The sequence below is a fragment of the Salmo salar genome, unplaced genomic scaffold (genome assembly GCF_965601325.2).
Source record: "Salmo salar unplaced genomic scaffold, fSalSal1 ptg000432l, whole genome shotgun sequence".
NCBI classification, from domain to species: Eukaryota; Metazoa; Chordata; class Actinopteri; order Salmoniformes; family Salmonidae; genus Salmo; species Salmo salar.
This window is the reverse complement of record NW_027675387.1, coordinates 3,464,498-3,477,277: the sequence shown is the minus strand read 5'-3', so window position 1 is coordinate 3,477,277 and position 12,780 is coordinate 3,464,498. Positions and strand designations below refer to the sequence as shown.

Here is a 12,780-nt window from a genome sequence, read left to right as displayed (position 1 = left end):
TGTATTGTTACACCATGTAGGAGCAGTATAGACCTAGTCTGTTCATTATATATATCTACATGATGTATTGTTACACCGTGTAGGAGCAGTATAGACCTAGTCTGTTCATTATTATACATCTACATGATGTATTATTACACCATGTAGGAGCAGTATAGACCTAGTCTGTTCATTATATACATCTACATGATGTATTGTTACACCATGTAGGAGCAGTATAGACCTAGTCTGTTCATTATATACATCTACATGATGTATTGTTACACCATGTAGGAGCAGTATAGACCTAATCTGTTCATTATATACATCTACATGATGTATTGTTACACCATGTAGGAGCAGTATAGACCTAGTCTGTTCATTATATATATCTACATGATGTATTGTTACACCGTGTAGGAGCAGTATAGACCTAGTCTGTTCATTATATACATCTACATGATGTATTGTTACACCATGTAGGAGCAGTATAGACCTAGGCGGTTCATTATATACATCTACATGATGTATTGTTACACCATGTAGGAGCAGTATAGACCTAATCTGTTCATTATATACATCTACATGATGTATTGTTACACCATGTAGGAGCAGTATAGACCTAGTCTGTTCATTATATACATCTACATGATGTATTGTTACACCATGTAGGAGCAGTATAGACCTAGTCTGTTCATTATATACATCTACATGATGTATTGTTACACCATGTAGGAGCAGTATAGACCTAATCTGTTCATTATATACATCTACATGATGTATTGTTACACCATGTAGGAGCAGTATAGACCTAGTCTGTTCATTATATACATCTACATGATGTATTGTTACACCATGCAGGAGCAGTATAGACCTAGTCTGTTCATTATATACATCTACATGATGTATTGTTACACCATGTAGGAGCAGTATAGACCTAGTCTGTTCATTATATACATCTACATGATGTATTGTTACACCATGTAGGAGCAGTATAGACCTAATCTGTTCATTATATACATGTACATGATGTATTGTTACACCATGTAGCAGCAGTATAGACCTAGTCTGTTCATTATATACATCTACATGATGTATTGTTACACCATGTAGGAGCAGTATAGACCTAGTCTGTTCATTATATACATCTACATGATGTATTGTTACACCATGTAGGAGCAGTATAGACCTAGTCTGTTAATTATATACATCTACATGATGTATTGTTACACCATGTAGGAGCAGTATAGACCTAGTCTGTTCATTATATACATCTACATGATGTATTGTTACACCATGTAGGAGCAGTATAGACCTAGTCTGTTCATTATATACATCTACATGATGTATTGTTACACCATGTAGCAGCAGTATAGACCTAGTCTGTTCATTATATACATCTACATGATGTATTGTTACACCATGTAGGAGCAGTATAGACCTAGTCTGTTCATTGTATACATCTACATGATGTATTGTTACACCATGTAGGAGCAGTATAGACCTAGTCTGTTCATTATATACATCTACATGATGTATTGTTACACCATGTAGGAGCAGTATAGACCTAGTCTGTTCATTATATACATCTACATGATGTATTGTTACACCATGTAGGAGCAGTATAGACCTAGTCTGTTCATTGTATACATCTACATGATGTATTGTTACACCATGTAGGAGCAGTATAGACCTAATCTGTTCATTATATACATCTACATGATGTATTGTTACACCGTGTAGGAGCAGTATAGACCTAGTCTGTTGATTATATACATCTACATGATGTATTGTTACACCGTGTAGGAGCAGTATAGACCTAGTCTGTTCATTATATACATCTACATGATGTATTGTTACACCATGTAGGAGCAGTATAGACCTAATCTGTTCATTATATACATCTACATGATGTATTGTTACACCATGTAGGACCAGTATAGACCTAGTCTGTTCATTATATACATCTACATGATGTATTGTTACACCATGTAGGAGCAGTATAGACCTAGTCTGTTCATTATATACATCTGCATGATGTATTGTTACACCATGTAGCAGCAGTATGGAGGTACAGTGGGGGACAAAATTGTTGACACCCTTGATAAAGATGAGCAAAAACAACTCTATAAAATAAAGAATTCAAATACTTCTATGTAAAAAAAAGGGTGAATTATATTATTGTATGCTGAAACAATTGCTCAGAGAAAGAGATTTAGTTGAACATGTAATTCTCAAAAGGTAGGGGTCTGAATTACTGCCACCCATGTTTTCAATACTCCAGCACCCTCCCCTTGGGAGGATAACGACACTGAAATGTTTAATGAGATTAGAGAACACATTGGGTGGGATCTTAGACCCTTCCTCCATACAGAATCTCTCCATGTCCTTGATTTATTTAGTCTGCGCTTATGGACTGCCCTGTTCAATTCAAACCACAGGTTTTCAATGGAGTTCAAGTCCGAAGACTGAGATGGCCATTGAAAATGTTGATTTTTGTGCCCAATTAACCATTTCTTTGTGGATGTTGATGTGTCTTGCTGGAAGATCCACTTATGGCCAAGTTTCAGCCTCCTAGCAGAGAGGTAACCAGGTTTTGGACTAAAATATCCTGGTAGTGGGTAAAGTTAATTTATTTATTTCATACAGTCATTTTAGCTCATCTTTATCAAGGGTATCAATAACTAGGTGCTTATTTTGATATCTAGTTATTTGACTGAATCAGAAATACAGATGTGGAGTAGATGTAGAGTTTGTTTTAAATTCTCATTAAAATCTGAACTAATCAAACAACACTTGTTGCTCTTTATACGTGTTGATATAATATTCATATTTAATGGAGAGAAAAAAACGTTTCCCTGAACTGCTTTATAATATTATAATTCAATGAAGAATAAAAATAGTTTTCCCTCCTCAACTGCGTTTCCTCCCTCCAGACAGCAGATGGCGATATGTGTCTTTCAGGCGATGTTTCTAGTGTGACGTATAATCTAGTGGACGGAACGCTTCTTCAACAACTGCAGCCACCTCGGTAGCTCGCTAGCCGACAAAGTCGGAACATTCAAGTTCTTTAGACAATTTCGTGTTGTATTTGCCATTTTGCTTTAAACATACTTATGTGTAAACAACTAGCTACCCCATTTAATTTCATATTTACGTTGTAAGTCAACTAGCTGGCTGGTTAAGTTAGCACTAGTCTAGTCGCTAATGCTAACTCGCTATTATCCCCGACCATGAGTTCACTAAGCTACTCTCCTCCTGTTAAAGAAGAAGTCTGCTGGACGGAGAAAGAGGGAGTGTGGCAGAACGTTGTCGTGAAAGAGGAGAAGGAAGAGGAGGATGTCACAGTAAAACAAGAAGTAGAGGGTGAGGCTGTTACAGTGAAAGAAGAAGAGAAAGACGTTACAGAGAAAGACACCTTCAGAGTGAAAGATGAGGGGGATGTTACTGTGAAAGAAAAGGAGGAAGATGCCGTTTTTGGAGTGGAGGATGAAGTGAAAGAAGATGAAGACGTTTTTGGAACGAAGGATGAAGAGGGGGAGATTACTGTCACATTAGAGGAGGACGAAGAAGAGAAGACTGGAGAACTGATTAACACCAGTAAATACAGTGAGTACTATCTAATAAAACAGGGACATTGATCTGGTTAACACCAGTAAATACAGTGAGTACTATCTAATAAAACAGGGACATTGATCTGGTTAACACCAGTAAATACAGTGAGTACTATCTTATAAAACAGGGACATTGATCTGATTAACACCAGTAAATACAGTGAGTACTATCTAATAAAACAGGGACATTGATCTGATTAACACCAGTAAATACAGTGAGTACTATCTAATAAAACAGGGACATTGATCTGATTAACACCAGTAAATACAGTGAGTACTATCTAATAAAACAGGGACATTGATCTGATTAACACCAGTAAATACAGTGAGTGCTATCTAATAAAACAGGGACATTGATCTGATTAACACCAGTAAATACAGTGAGTACTATCTAATAAAACAGGGACATTGATCTGATTAACACCAGTAAATACAGTGAGTACTATCTAATAAAACAGGGACATTGATCTGATTAACACCAGTAAATACAGTGAGTACTATCTAATAAAACAGGGACATTGATCTGATTAACACCAGTAAATACAGTGAGTGCTATCTAATAAAACAGGGACATTGATCTGATTAACACCAGTAAATACAGTGAGTGCTATCTAATAAAACAGGGACATTGATCTGATTAACACCAGTAAATACAGTGAGTACTATCTAATAAAACAGGGACACAAACTCTGCAGTTGTTGAACTAATGTGTGATTTTTAAAAGTGCATTCTACACTCAAATATGTTTTTGTACTGTCGGAATTGTCCATGAAGTCCTACAGTGATTTTTTTTAAACTTTTCCTGTTGAAAAGTGATAAATACAGTGAAGTATAAACACACTAAAAGGAAACAAATACATGTTTTGAGCAAAATATATAACTGCAAACTAGAAGGAGTGAGTGATGTCATAGTAAGGCCTCCAAGGAGTTGGCTTGATGGGAAGTCATGATGTCATCCAATAGGAGGCTGATCTTCATGTGAATATTCATTATTCTTTTTAAAATCCTTCCTGTTCTGTCAAGTTGGTTGTTGATCATTGCTAGAAAGCCATTTTCAAGTCTTGCCATAGACTTTCAAGATGATTTAAGTCCAAACTGTAACTAGGCCACTCAGGAACATTCAATGTCATCTTGGTAAGCTCCTCCAGTGTAGATTTGGCCTTGTGGTTTAGGTTATTGATCTGAATCTGAATCCTACAGTAGGTCTATGTTGTTGTTAGGTGAAGTTATGGGTCCTACAGTAGGTCTATGTTGTTGTTAGGTGAAGTTATGTTTCCTACAGTAGGTCTATGTTGTTGTTAGGTGAAGTTATGGGTCCTACAGTAGGTCTATGTTATTGTTAGGTGAAGTTATGGGTCCTACAGTAGGTCTATGTTGTTGTTAGGTGAAGTTATGGGTCCTACAGTAGGTCTATGTTATTGTTAGGTGAAGTTATGGGTCCTACAGTAGGTCTATGTTATTGTTAGGTGAAGTTATGGGTCCTACAGTAGGTCTATGTTGTTGTTAGAAGTTATGGGTCCTACAGTAGGTCTATGTTGTTGTTAGGTGAAGTTATGGGTCCTACAGTAGGTCTATGTTGTTGTTAGGTGAAGTTATGGGTCCTACAGTAGGTCTATGTTATTGTTAGGTGAAGTTATGGGTCCTACAGTAGGTCTATGTTGTTGTTAGGTGAAGTTATGGGTCCTACAGTAGGTCTATGTTGTTGTTAGGTGAAGTTATGGTTCCTACAGTAGGTCTATGTTGTTGTTAGGTGAAGTTATGGGTCCTACAGTAGGTCTATGTTGTTGTTAGGTGAAGTTATGGGTCCTACAGTAGGTCTATGTTATTGTTAGGTGAAGTTATGGATCCTACAGTAGGTCTATGTTATTGTTAGGCGAAGTTATGGGTCCTACAGTAGGTCTATGTTATTGTTAGGTGAAGTTATGGGTCCTACAGTAGGTCTATGTTGTTAGGTGAAGTTATGGGTCCTACAGTAGGTCTATGTTGTTGTTAGAAGTTATGGGTCCTACATTAGGTCTATGTTGTTGTTAGGTGAAGTTATGGGTCCTACAGTAGGTCTATATTGTTAGGTGAAGTTATGGGTCCTACAGTAGGTCTATGTTATTGTTAGGTGAAGTTATGGATCCTACAGTAGGTCTATGTTATTGTTAGGCGAAGTTATGGATCCTACAGTAGGTCTATGTTATTGTTAGGTGAAGTTATGGGTCCTACAGTAGGACTATGTTATTGTTGTGTGAAGTTATGGGTCCTACAGTAGGTCTATGTTGTTGTTAGAAGTTATGGGTCCTACAGTAGGTCTATGTTGTTGTTAGGTGAAGTTATGGGTCCTACAGTAGGTCTATGTTATTGTTAGGTGAAGTTATGGATCCTACAGTAGGTCTATGTTATTGTTAGGCGAAGTTATGGGCTCTACAGTAGGTCTATGTTATTGTTAGGTGAAGTTATGGGTCCTACAGTAGGTCTATGTTATTGTTAGGTGAAGTTATGGGTCCTACAGTAGGACTATGTTATTGTTGTGTGAAGTTATGGGTCCTACAGTAGGTCTATGTTGTTGTTAGAAGTTATGGGTCCTACAGTAGGTCTATGTTGTTATTAGGTGAAGTTATGGGTCCTACAGTAGGTCTATGTTATTGTTAGGTGAAGTTATGGGTCCTACAGTAGGTCTATGTTATTGTTAGGTGAAGTTATGGGTCCTACAGTAGGTCTATGTTATTGTTAGGTGAAGTTATGTTAAACACTTAGTGGACAAACCCTCATTGTCAGGCTGATGGCAAAGCTAGCCAAATAGCATTTGAAGTGTTAAGTATAAAGCAGTTGATTTGCAACAATAACACAAACATTATTTTTTTACATTTTAGTCATTTAGCAGACGCTCTTATCTAGAGCGACTTAAAGTAGTGAATGCATACATTTCATACATTTTTTTATTTTTGTACTGGCCTTCAGTGGGAATCGAACCCACAACCCTGGCGTTGCAAACACCATGCTCTACCAACTGAGCCACAGGGAAGACTATTATATTATATTAAACAGGACATTCAAACGAGCCTTACAGTTATAATCCAAAGTAGTGTGAAATGCACTCATAATCAACCTGTAAATGGAGGCTATTTTTGCTGTCAGCCTATGAGAACTCCCCTGAGTTTCCCCCACGGTGGTGAATTAGTGAATAGACACAGAGCTTAATGTGAGTTTCCTTGAGTAGCACTCCTGATCTAGTGCTGTAATATTCAGAATACATTGTGAAAACGAAAATCTTTGCTCACCATTTTTTGCTCCAGGCAGATATACTACATCCATAACTAGTGGTTTCCTCATTAGCAGATATACTACATCCATAACTAGTGGTTTCCTCATTACCAGATATACTACATCCATAACTAATGGTTTCCTCATTACCAGATATACTACATCCATAACTAGTGGTTTCCTCATTACCAGATATACTACATCCATAACTAATGGTTTCCTCATTACCAGATATACTACATCCATAACTAGTGGTTTCCTCATGACCAGATATACTACATCCATAACTAGTGGTTTCCTCATTAGCAGATATACTACATCCATAACTAGTGGTTTCCTCATTAGCAGATATACTACATCCATAACTAGTGGTTTCCTCATTACCAGATATACTACATCCATAACTAGTGGTTTCCTCATTAGCAGATATACTACATCCATAACTAGTGGTTTCCTCATTACCAGATATACTACATCCATAACTAGTGGTTTCCTCATTACCAGATATACTACATCCATAACTAGTGATTTCCTCATTACCAGATATACTACATCCATAACTAGTAGTTTCCTCATTACCAGATATACTACATCCATAACTAGTGGTTTCCTCATTACCAGATATACTACATCCATAACTAGTGGTTTCCTCATTAGCAGATATACTACATCCATAACTAGTGGTTTCCTCATTACCAGATATAGTACATCCATAACTAGTGGTTTCCTCATTACCAGATATACTACATCCATAACTAGTGGTTTCCTCATTACCAGATATAGTACATCCATAACTAGTGGTTTCCTCATTACCAGATATACTACATCCATAACTAGTGGGTTCCTCATTACCAGATATACTACATCCATAACTAGTGGTTTCCTCATTACCAGATATACTACATCCATAACTAGTGGTTTCCTCATTACCAGATATACTACATCCATAACTAGTGGTTTCCTCATTACCAGATATACTACATCCATAACTAGTGGGTTCCTCATTACCAGATATACTACATCCATAACTATCGGTTTCCTCATTAGCAGGGAGGAGTTTCTGCAATCAAATTGCCCTCGTGCCGCAATTTTAGCAAACACAGAAAGGGGCCTATATTGGAGACCAAAAGTCGTCTGGCACACTGCTTCGAGTTTCAACAACATGAATAACTTATTTCTAGCCTAGAATCATCGATTTCACTACTAATGTGAAAACAAGACAAAATATGACTATTCTTGCTCATTTTAAGACATTTGTCCAACAATTTTAACATTCATTACAGACGTCAATTGTTGTACAACATCATGGCTCCACTGTTGGCATCACCTTTTACAGTGGATTTCTACTGTTGTGGGCCTTTAATCATCTGTCTGACTTTGTTGTTCACACAGGAGAGATACTTAACTATCGTGGATCCTTTGGGGAGCCTCAACAACATCATGATGCTGACGAGGCAGAGAAGAGTCTCTCCAGATCAGAACACCTCAATAAACACCTGCAGACATCCACAGGGAAGAGAACTCACTGCTGCTCTGACTGTGGGAAGAGATTCACCTCATCAGGCATTAAAATTCATCAGAGAACACACACAGGAGAGAAACCTTATAGCTGTGATCAATGTGGGAAGAGTTTTAGTCAATCTGGCCATCTGATATCACACCAGAGAACACACACAGGAGAGAAACCTTATAGCTGTGGTCAATGTGGGAAGAGTTTTGGTCGATCTGACTCTCTGACTCAACACCAGAGAACACACACAGGAGAGAAACCTTATAGGTGTGATCAATGTGGGAAGTGTTTTGGTCAATCTGGCCATCTGGTATCACACCAGAGAATACACACAGGAGAGAAATCTTATATCTGTGGTCAATGTGGGAAGAGTTTTGCTGCATCTCGCAGTCTGACTCTACACCAGAGAACACACACAGGAGAGAAATCTTATAGCTGTGATCAATGTGGGAAGAGTTTTAGTCAATCTGGCTCTCTGACTCTACACCAGAGAATACACACAGGAGAGAAATCTTATAGCTGTGATCAATGTGGGAAGAGTTTTAGTCAATCTGGCTCTCTGACTCTACACCAGAGAATACACACAGGAGAGAAACCTTATAGGTGTGATCAATGTGGGAAGAGTTTTGGTCGATCTGGCTCTCTGACTCTACACCAGAGAATACACACAGGAGAGAAACCTTATAGGTGTGATCAATGTGGGAAGAGTTTTGGTCAATCTGGACATCTGACTCAACACAAGAGAACACACACAGGAGAGAAACCTTAACTGTGGTCAATGTGACAAGAGATACTCTGATAAAAGATCTCTGATCAAACATCAGAAAATACATGAAGGAGTTGTTTCATGATATCAATGAATTAATGTCACAATGTAGAATGTTTAACATTGTAGTAGGAGTATTTTAATGATGTCACAATGTAGAATCCTAAACGTTTGTCCCCTGTTCTATTGATTTCAACATGATATGGATATTAGCCTCAGGGGGAAAATCCAGTCTCTGAAATGGAAGAGTACTATTTATGAGATTTAACTAAAAGTGACTAACACAAAAAGAGCTGTGTTACACTTACCATGTTGCTGACCCACTGGAATCAAAATGCATCACTTCAAAATGTAGCTAGCTGTTTTCTACAAGTTGTCCTCTAACCAGGGATGTACACATTATTCCCAGATTCTGTGTGGTTTTTGAGCTGTTAGTTTTAACAGGAGGTGCAACCTCATCTCGGCACAATTGATTTCAACATGATATCTATGAGTTATGACAAATAAGTGTTGTGTTCCTTTGTTTAGCGACCCCTAAATTTAAATGCATCACTCCAAAATGTAGCTGACTGTCTTCTGCAGGTTGTCCTCTAACCAGTGAGGTAAAATATATCTCCATTTCCATGTGTTTTTTGTTTTGTTGTGTTAGTTTGAAGAGCAGATTCAACCTGATTTCACCCCTAATGGATATCAGTGATTTATTGTTACTTGTCAAAACAACAGCGTTTCTGGTGCTTGTGCAGTTTATAAGCTGCTTGTTTTAAATAATACAAGTAATATGATTATTGTGGCAGATGTTTGTGTATATAGCACATTTTATGTTTAGATTTGGACATGTTAAAATTGTGTTTTGACATTGGGGATATCCCACCTAGCAACATGTAATTGAAAAGCTGTTGAAAATAAGACTATGCAACCAAATATTTCATATTTACATTTCATGTAACATTTAGTAATAATTATTTATGTAACCAACTGACTATTATATTGACATTGTTACCCTGCTTTTATAATATCAGGGTTCATTCTCAGATGTGCCAACCCAAATGTACTAGAGCATGACATTGGGGACTGGGCCCCGATCCAACAACATGCCTATGTAGTGAACCCTGAGAAGAGAGAGAAGCTCTGCAGTGAGGTGGAAAGTTACTATGGATATTGCAGGAGTTTCCTCTTGAAATCAGACATGTCCGTGGTAAGGACAACTTGGTTGCTGATTGTCTCAAGGGTGGGCAGTCAAAAAGATTTGTGTTTTGTGTTTAGCCAGTGTGTTGCCATGGATCACAATTTATTATGACTGCATGTTTTTCCGTATTGGAGATGAGTTTTGTTTGGACTCGTTCCAAGGGGACGAGAGTTCTAGAAGCTAGTGAGTTTTAGGAAGACTAGAGTTCTAGAAGCTAGTGAGTTTTAGGAAGACTAGAGTTCTAGAAGTGTATATATATTGTCTTGAATTGTTGACAGCCAGTGGACACCATGTTTATATTGGTGAAGCATTGTAGTTGATTATAATGTGAATTGGAAGTTTTTTTCTGTTGTTGGTAAGCATTCTCTTAAGTTGTTACCGTCTTTGGTTTTTCCATTTATGTTTTGAGGTTTGGAATGTAGCACGTAGGACGCACTGATTGGTGTCACCTCGTTAGTCAGTATGTGTTACACCTGTGCTGGCTTGTCCATCTCGTTAGTGGGAAGGTGTTTCACCTGAGCTGGTCCAGGTTCTATTTAAGAGTGTCTGGCCCAGTGCTCCAGTTGTCTTGATACATGTGGAGAGTCAACACCTTTAGTTGCTCCACCTTTTTGGTTTGCTTCCTGTCTTTAAGTTTGGTGTGGGTTTTTCTTTTGTTTTCCTCTTCTTGGGCAGATTTAGTGGGTCTCATGGTGGGTGTCTTTTAGGTCCCAGTTGTTGTTACTAGTCAACTTTCAGTGGACACCCCCATAGTGTCTTTCAGAGCCCCTCCTAAAAAACAAGTTATATTTTGGGTTGGATATTGTATCATATTGTTGATATTTTAATCAATGGCATTTCCTTACAATGCTCATTAGTCTTTCAGTTGTTATTATTGTTTTTTATCCTCATATTTGTGTACTAAATATTTCTGATTATTTTCATAGTTTTTTCCTGTGAAGCCATTGTGTTGCATCCATGTCTGACATGTGCTGTATAAATAAAGCTTGATTTGATTTGAACATATTGTAAAACAAATTAACCCAATGACCGACCAATCAACAAACTATTGGTCCACCTTAGTATGAAAAACTGTATCAATCCCACTTTTCCAGCCTGCTGAAGGCGTGGTGGAGTGGTAAACACCACCCCCGGCTCTACCAGGGGCTTGAGGTGGTCTCCCACAGCTCTGCTTATGTCATGTTCTGTGGCCTTGCTGTTCCATTTCTGACTGCCCCTGCAACACAGAAACACATTTAGTTATATTATATAAAACACTCAATGTAATGTATATGGAGCATCTATGGCCTCAGTTACACCTGGCACCTAAATGTGACTTCTGTCATCTGATCACTCCAAGCTGCATTAGGTTCAGATCTACCGGGATGGAACTTTGACACAGTCAGACCACTGAATATGCATAAGCAATGTAAAGAGGTGGGGTGAATGAGGGGAAAAGTAAATTTGACACAAATGACCTTCATAATAAATCAAATGTTGTTGGTCACATACAGGTGTTCAGCAGATGTTATTGCAGGTGTAGTGAAATGCTTGTCCTTCTAGTTCCCACAGTGCAGTAATATCTAACAATTAATATCTAACAATTTCACAACAAATACCTAATACACACAAATCTTTGCCCTCGTGCTGCAATTTTAGCAAACACAAAAATTTGACATAGTCTGGATGCAGTCAGGCCACTGAATATGCATAAGCAATGTAAAGAGATGGGGTGAATGAGGGGAAAAGTACAGTTGACACAAATGACCTTCATAATATCAAAGAACAAATGTGTGTCTGAGGGGAAATGAACTTTCATACAGCCAAAAGGGGTGAGAAATTACACCAATATCAGTGGACAATTTGCACTAATGTAAATAAACATAGACGATGGAACATATTCCCTTTAGCTGACGTGATGAACCGCTAAGGGGACATAAATATTTACCATCTAAACCATGTGTGACCTCTCACCTCTCTGGCTGTAGAAGTGTTCTTCCTAACCAGTCCCTCAACAGCTCTCTGACTGAGCTCCACCCTCACTGGGTCTTCAGAGGAGAGGAGGGCTGAGGAGGGATGGAAGGATGAATGGATCAGTCAGTCAATAAAGTGTAGAGCTGCTGTCTATGCTGTCTGACAAAATCACTATTTTAGTAGTTCATTAAAGTAAATAAGGCTTTATGACTGCTGAATACCAACTATCAATCACTTAGATCATGTATTTTCAGGTAGAGATACATCCTTGGGACGTCCCTAGCCCGTTGAAGTTGACATTTAAAATGGTTAAGGTAGGGGTTAAGGTTAGGGGTTAGGGTAGGGATGTCCCAAGGATCCCAGATAGCATTGACCATTGTGCATTCTTCTGTCTCTTTTACATAGCAGGTGATGAGTTCTGACTTCTGAACTTGAAAATATTAAATATCCTTATTATGTGAAATTGAATGAAACAATAATGTATGTTGATGCTAATATGATGTACAATATTCCATCATGTTTC

The 12,780-nt window shown here is 38.0% G+C and overlaps 1 protein-coding gene across 1 annotated transcript; it reads left to right on the top strand.

The window, feature by feature from the left end:
• The first annotated feature begins 2,985 nt into the window (after positions 1-2,985).
• On the top strand, positions 2,986-11,305 carry LOC145876086 (uncharacterized). The gene is made up of 2 exons (XM_082971873.1): positions 2,986-3,588; positions 8,235-11,305. The coding sequence occupies exons 1-2, from the start codon at positions 3,213-3,215 to the stop codon at positions 9,119-9,121; spliced, it is 1,263 nt and encodes a 420-aa protein (XP_082827999.1). The 5' UTR covers positions 2,986-3,212; the 3' UTR covers positions 9,122-11,305.
• Positions 11,306-12,780: the final 1,475 nt, after the last annotated feature.

Bases quoted from the DNA above. Each gene is read 5' to 3' on its own strand.
- LOC145876086 (XM_082971873.1), top strand. From the start codon at position 3,213: ATGAGTTCACTAAGCTACTCTCCTCCTGTTAAAGAAGAAGTCTGCTGG. The intron at 3,589-8,234 runs GTGAGTACTATC...TTGTTCACACAG, and splicing joins GATTAACACCAGTAAATACA to GAGAGATACTTAACTATCGT.